This window comes from Coloeus monedula (assembly GCF_965178545.1).
Source record: "Coloeus monedula genome assembly, chromosome: 1".
NCBI lineage: Eukaryota > Metazoa > Chordata > Aves > Passeriformes > Corvidae > Coloeus > Coloeus monedula.
The window spans coordinates 115,309,267-115,329,223 of record NC_138781.1 but is presented as its reverse complement, the minus strand read 5'-3'; the positions used below and the strand labels follow the sequence as shown (position 1 = coordinate 115,329,223).

The 19,957-nt window shown below is 41.1% G+C and overlaps 1 protein-coding gene across 2 annotated transcripts; it reads right to left on the bottom strand.

Annotated features, from left to right (window-relative positions):
• Positions 1-2,583: 2,583 nt before the first annotated feature.
• RNF138 (ring finger protein 138) lies at positions 2,584-14,152 on the bottom strand. Of its 2 annotated transcripts, none has more exons than XM_082298694.1 (7): positions 13,735-14,152; positions 12,676-12,841; positions 11,071-11,186; positions 8,116-8,184; positions 7,520-7,625; positions 6,625-6,732; positions 2,584-5,231 (listed from the first exon to the last, which is right to left on the bottom strand). In XM_082298694.1, the coding sequence occupies exons 1-7, from the start codon at positions 13,845-13,847 to the stop codon at positions 5,163-5,165; spliced, it is 747 nt and encodes a 248-aa protein (XP_082154820.1). In that variant the 5' UTR covers positions 13,848-14,152; the 3' UTR covers positions 2,584-5,162. The 2 variants fall into 2 exon arrangements, with proteins under 2 accessions (XP_082154820.1, XP_082154821.1); XM_082298695.1 differs by having other exon boundaries at positions 8,116-8,181.
• Positions 14,153-19,957: the final 5,805 nt, after the last annotated feature.

The window sequence follows — 19,957 nt, the reverse complement described above, 5'->3', positions numbered from 1 at the left end:
GTTACTGTATTTACCCCTGTGGCCCACACCAGCCCGTATTATGGGCACAGCCAGAGGAGCTTATAAAACATATGGAATATGAAACAATAATTAGTAACCAATATAATCATAGCAATTTAATCACTGACTACATTAAAATAGACAGAAAAGGGAGTGGGGAGGGAAACGCATAGAGTAATTTTATGGGAACTGCTGTAAGGAAATGCGCAGAGGAAAACAGGTGGTGAGACACTGGAACAGGTTACCCAAAAAAGCTGAGGATGCCCCATCGCTGGAAGCATTCAAGGCCAGGCTGGATGGGGCTCTGAGCAACCTGGTCCAGTGGAAGGTGTCCCTGCCTACAGCAGGGGGTTGGAATGAGATTACCTTTAAGGTTCATTCCAACTCAAGCCATTTTATGAAAAAATTGAGAGACAGAAACACAACAGTAGAGAAAGAATGTGAATAGTGAGAAGTACTTTTCTCAGTGACTATGCATCCTCACAAGATTAAGCAAGTTCATAAAAACAGTATTTTCTCTCTAAGCCCTGGGAAATAACCAACAGCTTCACAGATCTGAGGAATACCTCTAAATGTATACAGAGTACTTAAGGCACAGATTTGAAATAGGATTAAATGCTATTCCACAAAATGCATTCGGCAGTGATGACTCCTTCCTCCCTCCTTGCCCTCAATTTCCTGACAGTGTGAGGCGTGGTGAGAGAATAAATGTAAAATTCACTTTCTTAGCTCTTTCCTGATCACGTCCACGAAAATGTTACAAATAAAATAAGGCTGGTTAGAGCTGGAAAATGAAGAGGTGAAAACTGATCCTTCCCAAGGCAGACCTAGAGTTTGAGAAATGTAAGAAACAGTACAGACCTACTCTATTCCTGAGACAAAAAAAAAAAAAAAAAAAAAAAAAAAAAAAAAAAAAAAAAGCAAAGCCCATGCTTTGACCCTAGTAAGTGTCTGGCAATGCACTGGGCAGTGGAAGTTTTAACATTATTGAAGTGTCTTCTCATTGAAGACGCCCTGAATTTTGTCTCCAACATGTTTTCAACTACAGCCACAACTAGAAACAAAAGAAACCTGATTTCTGGAGCAAATGTACACACTGTATGGAGAATAGACTATGTAGGTTTTGTGCCCTTTCATTGCTTGTTTCTCCATTTCTAAAAGAAACCTGAAGATGCCTTTGTCAGATATTCTTGTAGCTCTTCTGTCTTGTGACAAAGCAGCCTTGGATGCCAGGTTCTGCAGTCATTTCACAAATGTGCATTTTCCATTTCTGTTAAACACTGTCCCATCCCCTAACAGTGTTCATGAATTGGTGTGTTTGTTTCTGTATACAACAAAGGATATAAAAAAGCACACTATCCACTCTTTTATAGCAGAGTCCTCACAGACACTCATTCAAATCTCACGGGACTCAAAAGTCAAATCTAAAAAAGAGGGACCCAGGAATGCTTCCCAAACACAAAAAGCCTTCTAGCCCCAACTACCTGTCAGAAGATGAGCTGGGTTCACAAAAATCCCCCTCTCTACCTGGGAATGAGGCCCTGGTGCAAGACTAGAGAACAAAGGGAAGTTTCACAGAGCTCAAGTATCCTATAACCAAGAAACTGCCAATGAAAATTAAACACATCACATGCATTCTCTCTAAGCAGTGAAATATGAATTGCTGTAATAAAATCAAATCCAATGAAATCTCTAAAAAAGGACTTATAAGCAGATTCAGAAGATACAGTGGTTTACTTAGAGATCAGAAAATTAGATTCTATGGGGAAAGAATAAATTACCAAAAAAGGAAATGTACATAGTTTTGTTAAATTTCTGTCATTCAAAATAACACATTAAATCAATTTTATTACTGTATTATCATCTGCGTGTCCTTAGAATGTAAAAGCACAAGAAACAACCAAAGGTATTTTCAGCACAAGAACAAAGGGCAGAAAGATAAATCATCTAGCTGCCACCTTGCTGGTTAAAACTTGCAACCAGCCCAAACTTACTGGCAATTCTTTCCTCAGAAAAGCATTAAGTCTTCTCAGAAAATCTACCTTTAAATAACAAGGTTTGCTAATGACCCCAAGTGTTACATACATCTTTCCCTCTCCTTTTAGGATGTTATTTCTCTATTAACACTACATGGGACAGCAAAATACAAACATGGAAGCAAGAAAAGATGTACAAAGTAGATCTTGGCCAACCTATCATCTTTTCTGCTTGCTGGAAATACCCAAGATATGATATAAGGTAACTTGTCAGCTCACAGATGCATCATCAGTCACATCTTATCATTCCAGCAGCATACACACCATTCCAGTAATTCAAAGTGCGTAAACATACAACCGATCACATATCTAAGTTTTAGAAATGATCTGAAAAGGAAGAAGTAGCACCAAGGGAATTGATCATCTTTATTATGCAACAAAAAGACAAATAGAAAAAACACTTTAATAGGAAAAAAACCAGAAGGTACAATTCGAACATAACATACTGAAACCATACATAATGCAATGTGAACATGAAAACATTAAGAAGCAATCTTCTAGTAAAGATTTCATGTTTTGAGCATTACCCATCACAAATACACCGGGTTTTGTGCATGTCTGAGTTTCAGTGAGAAAGATCATGACCAGCAGCAACATATTTAAATAGTTTAATCTTCATTAAACGCTTACCTAGTGAATGTATTGGATGCAATCTCTTCATATTAAAAGTACAAAATCTTAAGCAAGGCAGCACCTGCCAATACAGATTTTAAATAAAGAGGATAAACATTTTGAAAGGGTTTTTTGTATTGCATTAATACACATTTGTTGCTTTAAAAATGTGTATTAAAGTCTCTCAACATTTAAACATGACTAAGATGCTCAGCAACTATGCATCAAGTGACAACTAATTATTGCTATAGAAAAAATTGTTTCCCAGAGTTTTAAAACAGATGTCATTTCACTTGCAATTCCCAAGATATATTCAAGTAATAGAAATAACTAGTTCCAGTGTCCATGAGGCATTCGGAATCTGTATTGGCTGTAGGCATTTATTGCCAGATCATATAAACATTTCACTGAATCTAGAAAAGTTAACTAAACTTACATGTAACAGTTAAACTCCTTAGGAAATGATGTATGCGGTAATAAATCATCATAGTATGTGTCTGTTTTAAAAGGTAAAACTTCAGCATCAGGTACCTTGAAGTTCCTTTTTGTATGACAGCACTGTTTCATAGTTGGTTTTACAGAGCAAAAGTAGAAATCTGATTTTTTTTCTGTTGTCTCAGTGAACCACTCCAAATCAGTATGTGGTCACATAAGCACTAGAGCAGACAAACAAGTGAGAATACACAGACAAGAGTACGGGGGCAAACAGGGAAGTTGGAATACAAGTTCCAAGCGTGGTCTGCTGTCAAAATATTGTAGTGAGACTACAACAAAATTCAAGAAATGTTGTTATAAAAAGGACATAATCTTCTGGCAAGGTTTTTGAAATAGACAACTGTTTCTGAAATAGACAACTTTCTCTGTATTTTAGCCAGCAATGCCTTCAGTAATGTTTTGCACTCATAAAAAAAATAAGATAGAAAAATCAAGTCACAATGTACAGTGGTTTAGTTCCAACACTCAATAAATTAGAACTTTCAGTTCTGAAACATTACATTGTAAAATGAGGCATTTCATCCTTACCAGTTTTGGAATATGAAATATCCCAGCATTTAAAGAATAATCAAAACCTCTGTTTGGAGAAGAACAGGGAGGCAGGGCACAAGAAGCAGATTGTACTTTGGCTGCACAACTGATATTACTACACATAAAACGCCATCTAGACTAACAAAACTACTGGGGATGTTTTCCACCACATATGCAATGCTCATTAATAACAACAGCTTGACAATGGGTGATGGAAACACAGGACGTAGAGTCAGTCCTAACAGGTGTTATGTTCAGAACACTCTCTATTTAAAACTCCAAAACTTATGCTGTGCAGCCATCTTCCCCCTTCTCCCTTTTAGTATTACATAAAAGATCTTAAAGTTTTTACAAACAGATTTTCCATTTAAATTCAAAAATGCATTATTACCATTTTCTCCAATTTTAACAATATTCTTGCTGGGAAGGTGGAAATCTAGAACAGGAACTCTTAAAATATGTTGGTAACTATTTTAGAGTAGTTTTTTTCTTCTCAACTGTTTTTTGAAGCCTTTGGATGCAGGAGATGTACAAGTTTTAAAAAGCTTTACCAAAATAAGTGTTTTGGTAGGTGTGAAGCCAGTTTAGTTATTTAGCTACAGAGCCTTCCATGAAACAGAACAGACCAAAACTTCAATTCCAAATGCAAAACCAGAAATTCTCAAAAAGCTTCAACAAAATCTGGTCACAGTCATAAGCCAAAAAAGTACACCTTTTGCATGTCATCTTGAATTGCTCAGAAAATATGTAATCTTCCTTAGGAGTTGGGAGTACAGTGAATACTCCTCATTCATCATATTAGTAAGCAAGCATCCTATTTTAGTTATGCTCCCAAAGAGGAAAAAATAGATGCAATTATTCCTAGGCAATGGCATCATTCTTTCTCAATGAAAGGTGAAAAAGCCCTGCTCTGCATTGTTGAGCTATAGAAAAGAAATATTTTAATGTTTTAAGCTGTTGTTATTTTCAGTCACATAGCAATGGTAAAAAACAAATCACAACATCAAAATAAAACTAGTTCTTGGCAGGACAAATGTCTGTCCTTGGTGGGAAGAGAAAAAAAAAAAAAATTATCATCTCATAAGATACCTTAGAAGATAGCTGAACTTGAAGAAACCCAACAGTGCAATAGAGCATCAGTGCATGTCTTTCTAAAGATACTGTCAAAGTTGGTTTTGGTGAATTAGAACATCCTACATTAATCATATGAACATGTAATTAACAGAGTAGTAAAAGTTAAGAGAAAATCAAGACAGGAGTGAGAAGTTCCAAAAATGTCGCTAATTCCACAGGGGCAGATCTCAGTAAATATGTCAAACTTGAGTTTCAGCAAAATCATTTATCAGAAGTCCTTATGAGTGTGAAAAGAAGCTTAGCCCAGAAAGTGGTTACTGAACGACATTTTTATTAATATACCCAGCAGATTGCCAACAGAATAAAGTCATTTTTCTCTCAGATAATCAGTATGAAGATGAAGGGGGCTCTACTTTAAAAGTTCACGTGACAGGATTCTTGAACTGCATTTTGGTATTGGGCTTCTTCATCAAGCTGAAGATTCTAAACAAAATGAAAACATCATCAAAATGGACAAATACTCAAGATGTAGCACAGTCATTAGTTTAATCATTCATCTGCTATGTTTTTACATAGGAAATGGCACCTAACTGAAGACTCTTTATGCTACTACATGATTGTTTATATTGCACAGAATCTTTTATTGAACCAAGTACCAAGAGACACATGACACAGGAGAAGAATCAGTTGAGTGGGACATGGCTCATTAAGCAGAAGGGTCCATCTTCTCTCCCTGTCTCAATTACATTATGGAACAGCCAGCTCAGGAAAGCTGACTGTGTCATGCAATTCTTTTAACAGGGCTTCTAACCAGCCATAACATCCTCCATTAATAAAACCAAAATGGGATCCCCAGACAACAGTAATCATAGATTGTTGAGAATATACTGCTTAAAATGAGAAAGCAAATACAGAACACAAAAAATCTGCTACTTTTGCAGAAATATCTTCCAGGTTGTTAACATGCCAGAGTAATGCATCTTTTAAGAGCAATTCTGGCAGTTTCCCCAAATCAGAATTTCTGTCACCAGTTTTATGTCATCAAACATGCACTCATGGTGAAGAGGCCAATCCCCTGTATCAAACCCTAGCTCTTCAGGCCCTTATCACAGCTCACTCAACTCAAAGGACAATATACATCATCTTTGCCATCCTGAACCAGGGAGGCTGCCTGTGATTCAAATACTATCCCTGTCCCACACAAAGCTCGTGCAGCACACCCCAAAGCCTGTCGAATTCTGTAGAAACTACCATAAACTCTCCAGCTCTCTGATCCCACATGCAGAACCCAAATGGTTGGCTTGACTTATGAATCAGCCACTGTCTACATCTGTGTATGTAGTTCTGCATGTACTTCAAGGTCATTTACTCAAAAGAAAGCCTGAAAAGAGGCAACCTGAACATTGATTAAATGACATCTCTTCTTCAGTCTCTCTCACGACACACAAGAAGAGAGGCTGCAGCAGCAATACCAGCTAGTCATGTTGCAGTTTGAGTCCTAAGAACATAATTTAGCAATTTCTGCATTAAAAGGTCAATGTCAACAAAACAGAGTAGTATCTATTTTATTCCCCCCAGAAACAGCAGTAATAAACTGTTCTATTAAACAGAGTAAAAGTAATAAATAGTTCAGATTTAGAACACTAAGTCAAAGACTTAATTCATCAGCTTGGAGCAGTGCAACTATTGACAACACCTATTACCAGTAGCACTACATGTTGATTAAGAACAGACAGGTCTGCTTCTGAGTTCCACGCAAAACAGGAATACAGCATGTCCAGAGCACAAGCTTGGGACAACATTTTTATCTGGCATTTTGATTTTTAGAAAGAAGTTACCATTTATTCCTCCACACATCAAAGAAGAAAAAGCTTACCACGAATTCTCCGTAGTCAAACCGGTGCCTTAGATTTAGATGGCTAACAAGATTTCTAGTAACCTGGTTAGTATCTGCCCAAGGAAGAGATACACAAATAGGACAGATCTGAATTTGGAGGGGAAAGGGAAGAGACAGAATGAAAAAAAAAAGTTATTGGCAATACAGAATGCATTAAAGACATGTTCTACAGGAATAACTAGTCTATTACTCATCCACTACCAAAATACAGTAAGACATTAACATCAAATCATACTTCTAAGTGTGCTTTTCCTCAACTGTGTAACATTCAAAAACTACATTTCAACTTGGTAGATTTCTAAAGTGTTTCTCTTAGGAGTGGAAGATAATCGTATCTGTCTGAGTCAATTTAGAAAAGAAAGTGATTATTGTATCCTACTTATTGTTTGGGAGAATTTTCATACAATTGAGATGATCAAGTAAGCCAAAAGAAGAAGTAACACACCCAATACATATGAAAATACAGAAAACCAAACCAATTTTTCTCCTTCAGACCCTTTGGTTACCTAGGATTACTTTTCAAGTAACTGTAGGTTTCACATGAAACAATAGTTACATTACAAATGGGATTCTTTAGGAACAGACCTGAACTACTAAATAAAGAAGCGTAAAGCATCAGGCTCAAAAACTGAGCCTGTTTCACATCAAGATAAATGAGACAGCTAAGTCAGAAATGCCTTAGAACCAGCAGGCTGGACATGAAATGTTTTCAAATCAAAGTCACTCCTCAATTTAAATGCACTGCATGAAGTATATTGTCTTTCTCAAACCACAGTGATTGTTAAAGATATAGAGCAGCAACTGCACATTTAAAATTGTCCACATAATTACAATGAAAGTAGCTTAAGAAACATACATAAGCAACTGTACTTACCACAGGAACGATCTGATAAAGATGTCTATTATTACAGTGATCCAGCAAGCGCTGTCTGGTAAAATTGGCTTCCTGACACAGGGGGCATTTGAAGGTTGGGTGTCCACTGTAAACAGAAATACAACAGTATTAAACAGAAAAGAGTTTCAGAAGTAGTATTAAGAAAGCATATGAATGTTTTCCCTTGCTTTGATAACAACAAAACCCCCCCCCAAAAAAACCCCACACTCCCACTGACATACTAGCAGATCTAAAGGAGCCCCAGTGCTACTACCAAATTGCAATTCTGAAGTACATTTACAATTGGTATGCCTAAATGCACTCTTCTGAGACTTGGGCTTCTTTTGTTCCCACTGCAGCTACACCGTGGTTTTGCAGTCTTGTAACACCTTTTAGTGCAAATCCTTCAGGAAAGTACTAAAAAACCCAAATTCTAACATATCGATACAAATGTACAAGAAACTACAGGATTCTATAAATATAGCTCCTAGTGTTTTTGTGTGGGTTTTTTGTGTTTTGTTTTTTGCATTAAAAAGTTTGCACTGTGACTATCGGAATCTATTTTAATAACAACTACAGACAAGTAAGCAACCCACCTTGTTTCTCCTTGAAGTATTTGATTATTAGCCATCTCACCAGTATCAGATATTGCATCACTTCTGCTACTTTAAATGAAGAAAAAAAAAAAAACAAAACCAAAAATTGAGATTATTTCACTCCACTATCAACATTTTTAAAAGTTTAACAGTAACAGACATGGGGGGCAAATGTATTAAGTCCCATGAATTTCAAGGCAACATACACTGGCACAACATCCTAATCCTCACAGCTTTTCCTTTGGATCAAGTTATGGCTCAGTATTTACAGAATCACCAAGGCTGAAAGAAACCTTCAAGATCATCCGTCCAACTGTCAACCCAGCACCATCATAATCACCCCTAATCCATATCCCCAAGTGCCACATCCAGACACCTCCTGAACACCTCCAGAAACAGTGACTCCACTGTCACCCTGGGCAATTTATTCCAATGCCTAACCACTCTCTCAGTAAAAAAGAATTTCTACTATCCAATCTGAACTTCCCCTGGTGCAACTTAAGGCCATTCCACCTTGTTCTTTCACTTGAAGACATGGCAGAAAAGACTGACCCTCACCTCACTACAACCTCCTCTCAGGTAACTAGCAATGAGGTCTTCCCTGAGAAGACCTTCTTTTTCTCCAGGATAAACACCCCCAGCTCTCTCAGCCACTCCTCACAGGACTTGTGCTCCAGACCCTTCACCAGCTCCACTTCCCTTCTCTGAACTCGCTCAAGGACTTCAATGTCCTCCTTGGACTGAGGGGCCCAAAACTGAACACAGGATTCAAGGTGTGGCCTCACCAGTGCTGAGTACAGGGGGACAATCCCTGCCCTGGTCCTGCTACCCCCACAAATTCTGATGCAGGCCAGGATGCCACTGGTCTTCTCAGCCACCTGGGCACACTGCGGGATCATGGCTCAACCACAGCCAACCAACACCCTCAGGTCCTTTGTCATTGTGCAGCTTTTCAGCCACTCTTCCCCCAGCCTGTGGCACTGCCTGGGATTGTTGCGACCAAAGTGCAGGACCCGGCGCTTCACCTTGTTGAACCTCATATCACTGGCCTCAGCCCACTGATCCAGCCTGTCCAGATCCCTCTGCAGAGCCTTCCTGCCCTCCAGCAGATCAACACCTCCACACAGCTTGGTGTTATCTGCAAACTCACTGAGGGAGCACTCAATCCCCTCATCCAAATCATCAGTATATGTGTTAAACAGGAGTGGCCCCAAACCAAACCCTGAGGAATACCACTGGTGACCAGGTGCTAACTGGATGTAATTCCATTCACCACCTCTCTCTGGGCCTGGCCATCCAGACAGTTTTTTCACCCAGTGAAGAGCACACCTGTCCAAGCCTTAGCTTCTCCAGAAGAATACAGTGCGAGATGGTGTCAAATGCTTTCCTGAAGTCTAGATAGACAACATCCATAGTCTTTCCCTCATCTACTAAGCAGGTCACTTTGTCATAGAAGAAGATCAGTTTGGTCAACCAGGTCCCGACTTTTGTAAACCCATGCTAGCTGGGCCTGGTGCCCTAGTAGTTCTGCACATGCCACGGAATGGCACTTGGGATCATCTGCTCCATGACCTTCCCTGATACACTAAGGTCAGTCCAACAGGTCTGTAGTTCCCTGGATCATCGTTCTGATCATTCTTGTAGATGGGCATTACATTTGTTAATTTCCAGTCAGGTGGGACCTCTCTGGATAATTTAATTACCATGGTGATGCTTGGTGGCATACTACATAACTTTACAGGAAAATGGCATATAATACAACAAACATTTAGTCAACAGGAACAGCAATGCAGGTGACAGCCAAGTAATTCAAAAAGCATTATGAACTATATGAATGTAAGACAGGTAGCACTTCCTAAGTTTTTTGACTAGGAAGGTGTAAATAGGCCTTTAACTGCCATGTATTCACACAAATAATTTGCAACTTTCAACTACGGCAAGATAAGTTTTCTTTTGCTGAGCACAAAATAAACTTTTTTCCTAAAGAAAGAGTGAAGCAGAAGAACATTTTAGAAAGTAAATTTGACCATATATGCACCTCTAGCTAAGCCAGAAGAAACTGCACAGACGTGCTAAGAACATGAATATTTACAGTCACAAATATGGTAATGGTAAGTTTTTTTATACTTCAGTGATATTATAATCACAGGTATTCTACTGTGGCATACTGCATAAATAGTGATATCAGAATATCCAGACACTTAGGTGAAACATTGCTGCAGCTAATTCCAGTAACAGCTTCAACTTTCAATAGACTGATGGGTTGAAAACCAGAGTAGTTCAGACTGCTAAAAATAGAAAATCAATGGCAAAATAAAATAAATAAAAGACGGGATACATATAATAAAGCTCTGTGAAATGAGCACATAAAAAGTTCTTTAAAAATAACCAAAAATCCCCAACCCCTACCATGAGGGAGAATATATGAAAAAAAAGGTTAACTTTACTAGCTGAAAACAAATGGCAAGTGTCATTTGATTTTACGGTGTGTAACATACTGGAGTTCCTTATATATTTCGAAAGAGAGCTGTTCAAAATAAATTCAATCAGAAAGCAAAAGCTTGCACAGTAATGTTTTGAAACAGGATACCCACTAAAACAAACTTAGGAAAGGGGAGGGGCAATACAAATACACAGGAACTTCTCAAGAGGTAAACATTATGAAATATGTTATAAAGAAGGCTGCTCAAATGCTGTCAAGGCAAGGAAAGCAAGCTACAAATATTAAATGCTTTTTAGGAGAGTCTCTAGAAGACATTTCAAAGCCATCATGCAGAAAGGTATTCTTCTGTCTGCTAAGAGTAAAGAAAAAGACCTGGAAAAACTCATATTTTGAAGCACAAAAATATGGACAATAATTATTTCACAAAGAAGGAATGCCCTGGAAAAAAATACTTCCCATGGGGTGAGGGGCAGGGGAAGGATGCACGGTTACACACAGAACACCCTGATTACCTGTTCCCTGTTGCATCTTGGGAAATCTGTAAGTTTGGAATAATTGAAGAGACACCATATTCATCCTGATACTTCTTACACGTTTTATAATGCTGTCTCATCCATGAAAATCTAACCTGAAAATAAAATGCCAAATTACTGAAATCATACTAAACAATCCAGGGATAGAAGGAAGAGAGAATTCTGCCAACAGAAAGCAATGCACGCAGGAATTACACAGACATCATATGCAGCAGAAACCAGAACCTGTGTCTCCCTTCTGAGCATGAACACTTTGTTGACCAATAGGACATCTCCGATTCCTCTCTCCTCTCTTCAGTGTCACTCTGTGAGACTGAAGAACACTGCCACTCAAACTGCTGGACACCTGAGAGCTCTCTCAGGGATGAAAGATACAAGTAAACACCGTTTAACTGAAACAAAGTCACTGGAACTACACCTCCCAGATCCAGGATCAATAGCTGATGAGCTATAACAGAGCGGCCATGAGGATGGGATAAGCACCACTGCTCCTTCAGTCTTCTCTGGCCTGCTGTTACCTCATGCAGAGAAACATTTTCTTTTTGCATTAGGCGTGTTCCTTTTCTCATTGAGAGGGGAGGGAAAAAAAAAAAAAGGTGAATGATCACCAACTTAAGGCTGCCTATTCACCTTTAATTCAAATTAAGAGAACGAGTTGCTTAGATTTGTCAGAAGACAGCTGTGTTGGACATACCCTAAATCTGAAATTCAGGCCCGACAGCACTGTCAAGAAGGTGTTCGCAGGTCTAGAGGCTGAACAAGATCACATCTCACATGCCTGTGCCTAAATTCCATTATTCTGTTTGGTTCTTCCTTCCAGTTTACCAATTGCTATCAGTTTGTTTCTCCCCACTTTTCATCCTAATGAATCATGTGGAACAAAGCAAGCAGCTGAGGATTCTATTAGTGCTGATCTTCACACTGCCAGAAGTCCCAAGTGGAATGAAACCATCATAAAGACTACCTGGATTTTATGCACTTGTTATAAACAAAAAGCGTGGCTGAAATCCTGCATCTGTTTATATCAAAAGAGGCATTACTCTTCGTTTCAGTGAGGCTCAAGATTTCACTCAGTGTTCCAAAAATAATGACCCCTTTAGAAAGGAAATGAAGGGAATGTAAAAAGACTGATGGGCAAGGAGGAAATTACATGTGATTGATCATGCGGGCACTGCAAGTAATCAACTCACATTTTTTGGTTTTAAATTAAATTTTATGGCAACTTGAAGCAGTTTCATTTCCATACTGAAAGTTTCTGAGGTTTTCCATGTATCTGCAATTTTCATGTTCAGGTCCTTAACTTTCCTTTTGCCAGTTTTATAGTTATATCCAGTTTTTTTCCATCTTTTTGGGGAAAAGCTGGCACTCCACTTAAAATGCCTTTATTGACAATTCAAGATGCTCTTTCAGTCTACACCTGTTAGGTACAGCTAGCAGGCACTGCATGCCCAGTATATGCACAAGCCATACAAAGCTAACTGCTATAGGCTCTTCAGCTCCAAGATGAGAATGACACACAGTAAAGATGTGTCTGGACAAAACCACGAGAAATTTATTCAACTTTTTTTTAAAGTTTTACTCTACCTGCTTCTCACAGCATCTACAGCCCCCAGAAGCTTTCTTCATACTGTTTTCAACATCTAGAGCCCTTTTGGGATACGTTCTTTCTTTTTTAGTCACGCTCCCCCGGCAGAGAGGACAGTGTGTTCCACTTTCTCTTATAGCTGTCAAGAAGCACTTCCTGCAAAACCTAAATTGAAAAGTTACCACAAACACAGGTTAGCAAAACATACAGAGTTAGATACTTTGTCCTTGAGAGAGCTGGATGATTCTTAGGCAAAAAAAAAAAAAAAAAAAAAAAAAAAAAAAAAAAAAAAAGAGAGAGATAACAGAGTAGCAGTTTACAGAATACAGAGTTTCATATTTAAAAGAAATATGAAATAATGGTGCTTACAATGAAGTATATGGAAATCAGGGGAGCTTGGCAATGCACGCTAGGTAAAACTCTTATTATTTATTGACTGGTATTACCGAGCTGCACACCAGATTGATCACTAATGAGATATTAAATGGTGCAGCAAGCACGTGATTCCGGACAATCTTATCAGAGTAACTCCTTATTGTCCTTAATAGAGTCAAAACCACTGCAAAGCTTCATTCAGCACGCGTTTCCAGAGACCTCATTTCACCAGCTTTTGCAGCTCTCTTTCCTTACGCACCAGCTGCCAAAGCTATCTTGCTTTTCTACAAAGTAGCACGTTGTAATTAAACGTCCCTCTGGAAAAAAAATGCTGAATAGATGAACTGAAAAGAGAGAACAACTCACACTACCGTCCTTGTTCGAAAAGGAACGGGGAAAACCATGAAGTTAAAAACCGCGAGTTAGGTCAGACAACACAGCAAAACTCCCCCACCGCCGACCAGACACCCGGGGGTGGGGAGGGCTTCTACTAAATGACCGGTCCTCGTCGGCTACAAAAGAGAGAGGCGAGGGGAGGCTGGGGCAGCAATGGGCTCGCATCCTCAGCAGCTCCAGGCCGAGGGTCCGCGCACCAGGGGCAGGGGGAGCAGAGGAGCACAAGGCAGAGAGCCGGAGGAGGCGAGGAAAAGGCTTGGGAAGGGGCGGGGGGTCGGGATACCCACACGTGCTGGCAGTTGGCGGTCCTCACGGGCGTTTTGAACACCTCCTGGCACACCGGGCAGTAAAAATCATCCTCGCTGAAGCACGCCGGGGCCGCCGCGGCCCCCTCGGCCATGGCAACACGTAAGGGCCTCTCCGTCAGGATCGGGGACGACGAACAAGCCCCGCCCTGGCGGGCTGAGGAGAGCCCAGCCCCGCTCCGCTCCCGGGGGGCGCCGCCGGGGGTCTGGGAGCGGATCACTGTGGGCACCGGCGCCGGGTGGGATCCGGGGCGGGCTGCGGCGGGGCAGCGGAACGAGCCCGGCCTGCGCTCCGCCAGCCGCCCCTCGCGGCTCCTCCCGCCCGGCCCGCGGCGGCCCCCGCCCCGCGCTCTACCTGGCGCTGCCCGGGGAGGAGGGACCCGGCAGCTCCGGCCGCGCTCCCGGCGGCACCCGGGGGGGCAGGGGCGGGGCCGGGGTTTCCATGGCGATCGCCTCCCGGCCCGGCGAGCCTACTACGACACGGTCTCCGCTCCGCCCTGTCCGTGAGGCTTCCCCGCTCCGCCCACCGCGCTGCGTCCGCCCCGCCGCCCTTCGGGGGAGCAACAGCGCTCGCAAACCTGCACGGAGACAACAGCGCTCATGCTCCGGGTTATTTCTAGAGCGAACAGTACAGTCCCCCTGTACTCGGCACCAGTCAGGCCGCACCTCCAATCCTGCGTTCAGTTCTGGGGCCCTCAATCCAGGAAGGACACTGGGGTGCTGGAGAGAGGCCAGAGAAGGGCAGCAGAGCTGGGGAAGGATCTGGAGCACAAGTCCTATGAGGAGCGGCTGAGGGAGCTGGGGGTGTTTATCCTGGAGAAAAGGAGGCTCAGGGGAGACCTTATCGCTGAGAAAAGGAGGCTCAGGGGTAACCTTATCTGAAAGGAGGGTGCGGCCAGGTGGGGATCGGCCTCTTCTCCCAGGTAACAAGTGACAGGACAAGAGGAATTAAACCTCAAACTGTGCCAGAGGAGGTTTAGGTCGGACATCAGAAGGAATTTCTTCAGGGTGATTAAACATTGGACTAGGCTTTCCCAGGGAGGTAGTGGCATCAGCATTCCTGGGGGCATTTAAGGAAAGATGGGAGATGGCACTTAGTTCCTGGTCTAGCTGACATGGTGGTTGGTCATAGGTTGGATTTGATGATCTCAGAGGTCTTCTCCAACTTAACTGATGCTGGAGTTCTGGGACTGGCCCTAGTGATTTTATGGAGTAGTTTTAGTGGTATTACTGAGAGTTGGGGCAGGTTTTCAGCCTCCTGAATGATTCTGACCAAAAAAAAAAATCTTAATTCAGTGGTATGAGTGTGCACTTTTCTTCCAGAATAAGGACTTTCAAGAATATCAGTCTAGTGGTATAGTGATGCCAACAGATTTCTCCAGGTAGAGAAGACTTTGGACTTGTTAAGCAAATCTAGCACTGACCTCATCTGAACATGACTCTTGGCATATAAACAAAAACCAAAATAATGAAAATGCTTTAAAAAAAACCAGATTTGTAGAGAGTCTCTCAATTATATTAATCTGTGAAGGTTGTAATCGTGATAAATCTAAGATTCAGACTAGGCCTGGTCTTTTTTGCTCAGAGATTATACAATGGTTTGGGTTGGAAGGGACCTTAAAGATCATCTAGTTCCATCTACCCTGCCCTGGGCAGGGACACCTTTCACTAGTTGAGGTTGCTCAGAACTCCATCCAAACCTGGTCTTGAACACTTCCAGGAATGGAGCATCTGCAACTTCTCTGGGCAACCTGGTCCAGTGCCAGGACTGAGAGAAAATAGATCCTTCATTTTGGTTTCCCCTGTCTCCTTGACTGTAGCTGTCTGTACCATAGCTAGACGTTCAGAGGAGATCACTAGGAGGGGAGATTCCCCCTCTCTCTCTAGCCTGGGGTTAGACTTTTAGGAAAGAGAGAGTGCAAAACATTAAGAGCTGTGGTTCACATATGCTTTCAGACTCCAGCATTTCAAAACCAAATTAAAACTTAAATGCTTGAGACATCCATCAGAGCTGCTTCTTGTTGCTGCTAGTGATCAGCAGCAAGAGGCAATGCCCACAACACCATCTGGCCTCATGGTTTGGAGGGGAGAGGGAACTGCAGGGAGTGAAGCTGAAGCTAAGGTCTCCAGGTGAAGATGAGAGATGAACCATCCTGTGATTCTGTGAAGGATGCTGGCTGTGTTCTTGTTCAGTATCTGTCACAATTACTGTTACCTATTAATGTTAGTATCTTCCTAAGCAAAAGCAGAGACAGGAGAATAAAAGCCAATGACTGCCCTAAATACCTTCTTTTTAGACCGCATGGAGACAAAATTTTCATGCCTAAGTACCAAGCTTTCTGAAACTCTAAAGAGAAGCACTTGCACAGCCTTGGGCCCAAAGTGAATTAAGTTGCCTGGGCTGGGATATTTGCTGCCCACGCTTCAGGCTGGGAGAAAATCCAGTGGAAAAGGCAGAACTTCCTGGGCAGGGATCTCCCAGGGGAAGACAGGCCTAGGATTTGAGATGGCGTGGTAAGATGTCCTCTGATAAGATGTGGCTGTACTAGCTCAAGAGGTTACTGTTGTCCTGCTCTCATCACTGGTGCTGAGGGGTTATCTGAGCTGTTCAGAGGCTGGTAAAACCCCCAGCTATTTAAAGTGATTGATTATCTTCTATGAAATGAAGCAGGAAGCCAGACCAGTCAATCTGAGTAGGCATGATGGGTGATTAGCAGCACCTGGTGGCAGTAACCTCATCAGCGCCACAGGGACAGCCAGAAGAAGACATAGAACTACACCTTAAGTGGTAAATAGCCTGCAGAGGGCTTCTTGTATGTGTTTGTGTCAATGAGGATGACACCACAGCTGTAGATCAGCTTCAGGTGCGCCCTAGCCAGGCTGTGACAGTACATGAAAAGGAAGAATTACAGAAGCCTCAGTTCAGATGCTACACAACTACCATTGGGGTACAGGCAGCATAGCCTTCAGCCTCAGCACATGGGAAGCTGGCAGAGATGGGCTTCCAAGTCTTTTTACTCTTCTTGTATGACTTCAGCAAAGCGTGTCCTTACACCTCAGTTTCTCAATCTTTAAAAAGGGAGCAGGTTTTAATCACCAAATAAGGCTGTTAGGGAGTTTAATTACTGCAGGTAAAGAAGGTTATGTCTTTTGAAGGCAGGTGTTAAACAAAAGCAAAGATTTATTACTAAAGCAACATAGATCCATTTGAACTTTGTTCAGGAGACTGCAGTATTTATTGATTAGCAGCTTTGGCAGGGGGAGAAATTGTGCTGGTGACTTCAGGGAAGTAAACTACAGGAAGGTGTCTGTGAAGGCATTCATGCTCTTGTTAACGTTATTGTAAATCTTAATCCTTTAATAAAGCTGTGACCTTGGAGCTGACAACTGGTGCACCACGGAGCAATATAGAGCATGGCACCAGCCCTGTAAATCTTACGTGGTTTTTGCCATTCACATAAACAACATGTAAAGAGAAATCGGGCACCTGAAGTTTATGAAACACATTTGTTTGAAGGAGAGCATTTTAAATCAGACTTTTTAGATGGAATGAAACCAATGGCCCTTCCAAATTTTTTTCCTTGTGATAAAATGTGTTTGTGAAATGAAATCTCAACAGTGAAAACTTTTAGAACTGCTCACAAACTTATACTGTTCACAGGGGTAAACTGCTACTCAAAAGGCACATTTTAAATCACCTTTGCACAACTATTGTGCAACTTTGTACAAATACTTTTTGCATTACTATTATTCTGGTTGCTTTCTTGACAATGCTGGTGCAAGAACAGCACACCTACTTGCCAATATGAAAAATGCAGAGATTTGTTCTGTGGGAGCAGTCAAAGATGGATGTGAGCAGAAGGGGAAAGAGGCAAAGCTGTGTAACTGCAGAGGGGTCAGAAGGTGCCATCTGCAAGGGGAAGGACATCTTTTTTGCTCTTTCCAGGTGTATCTCTGCAAACACTGGCAGCCACAGACAAAACTAAGGACAACAGTCCTGCAGCTTATTTCATACATGTAAGCAGTTTTGTAGATGTCCAGGAAGCCATAAATCAAATAGCTTTTTTATGCTACTTTGCTCTGGCAGACTAGATGGTTTTTTACTTACTCAAATATTCCCACCATATCATGCCCTTTGGAGCAACACTGTCCATCTTTCTGACTGAGGAGTTTTCTTTCCTGAGGGCAGTTCTCAAAGAAAAGGAAGGCAACTTTCCAGGAGTGTGACACATTGAACCTTTCTCTTCCGAAGAAGGAGACACCTTCTGATTCCAAAATCTTAAGTCTAGAGGGCAGTTTCCTGGTTAGCATGTTACTATGTGAGTACAGCCACTTTAATCATTTTATATTCTTCAGTGCATGAACATGAATTTTAATTTCTTACAGATCAAGTGCATCTTTGAAAGATAGTGTGTTATACTGTTCATGTAAAAAAATGGACATGCTTTTTTAAACTTACACAGTAAGAATAGAGGTTAGTTAAAAGATTCCATTCTCTTGAACAGGGTTCAATTTTTCTTATTGTAAACAGAATATTCACTTCGTGCTGTCCTTTCAAAACAGCTTTCATTTAACCAACCTTGCTTATTTTAAGTCTCATCTTGCGCTGTAAATGGAAACTTATGTGCAGCCCTTGGCAGCAGGTAGTACACCCAATACTGTTTTGAGGGGGGATTTGTTCCAATTTGTTTGGTCCTGTTGCATCGGAAATGCTGTTGTTTGTCATCCACCTCCAGCATGGCAATGTCATCATCAGTATACACAAGAATGGCCTGCTCCTGGAATGGAGCTGCAAACAAATAGGAGAGGCTTCTGTAAAAGCCAGTATATCTGTATACTGCATACATTAAAGCATTAACACATATAAAGGTGCAAACTGTATATGCTCTGCATGAATGTTTCCTTTAATTTACTCAGGGTTCTGTCTCTTATATGATCGTGGTTAAAGTGGTGAAAACTAACCTGCAGTGTAAAAGGGAACAGAGGGTGTTTCCCCCATCTGCAGGTAATGGAAGCGCTGAGTGATTTGTCTACAGGTCCTTGAGTCTGTAACCTCTCTAAAACACCTCTTCTGTGAGATATGAGAGTCAGTCTAAAAAGCCATGGCAAATAATGATCAGAGAAGTAAATTACATTTGTTGAGATCCAAGTTTACGCCCTGTTGACCTCAAACCTACAAACGGAGTCACAGTTAGACCTTGCAGCCTCCATGGACCTTCAGAATGAAGCCATTTATGTGGCGTTATCAAAACTTAGAAAAAAAAAATTAACACTCCTGCTATGACAAATTCCTTTATAAGACCACATAAGCAGTTTTCAAATTATAACTTCAAAACCCAGACAAGAATACAGTGGAAATGCTACACAAATCTGAGTTAGGGCAATAGAAATAGCACATGCTGGATTTAAAATCGGGCAAGTCACTGAACCTAATAATGCTCTTTGACTTGGCTGTAAGTAACTGTTTGTTGTATCCATCATAAGACTTACTAGACATTTTCAGTGGTCCAACCAGCACTCACAATGATAGGAGTGCTAAAATTTTAAATATTGTGTGCATACATGCTTGTCTGTGAGAGATGAGGAGGGGGAACAAATATAGGTACGTTTGTCCTCTGTCAAAAACAATTAAACAATTAATATATTTTCTCTTTGTCTATTAATTCCTATCAGCAATGGTTGCTAGAATTAATCAGTTTAATGTGCAAATTCAATAAAATAATATGCTTATGTACATTACTGGTGCTGTCCCTTCTGATCTGTGGTGCATGAGACATGGCCCATTAGCTCACCCTCATCGACTTTGCACTGGCAGTAAGGAAAAGAGGATCTGGGAATAAGAGGTAGTATGTTTTCAGTGGATGCTGAGTAATTGATACATTTTTGGTACTACAAACCATAAAAGACATATTGAGATTTCCTTGGCCAGACATCATAAGGATCTTTTTTTGCCATGCCAGACTACAGCATGGGTGTGTAACAGGCACTTGATTTATGCTATTCTGGCAAGAGGTCAGCTTTGCTAATGGATACTGCACAGAACTGTGCCAGCATGTCAGGGTATCGATCCAGAAAAGCACTCAACTTATGTTATGGTTATCCATGACCTTAGAGAAGAACAGATGAAAATACTGAACACTACCACTATAGGCATTTTCTAAAAGCATCATTTAATTGCTGTGATATTCTTGAAGCAGGCGTGACC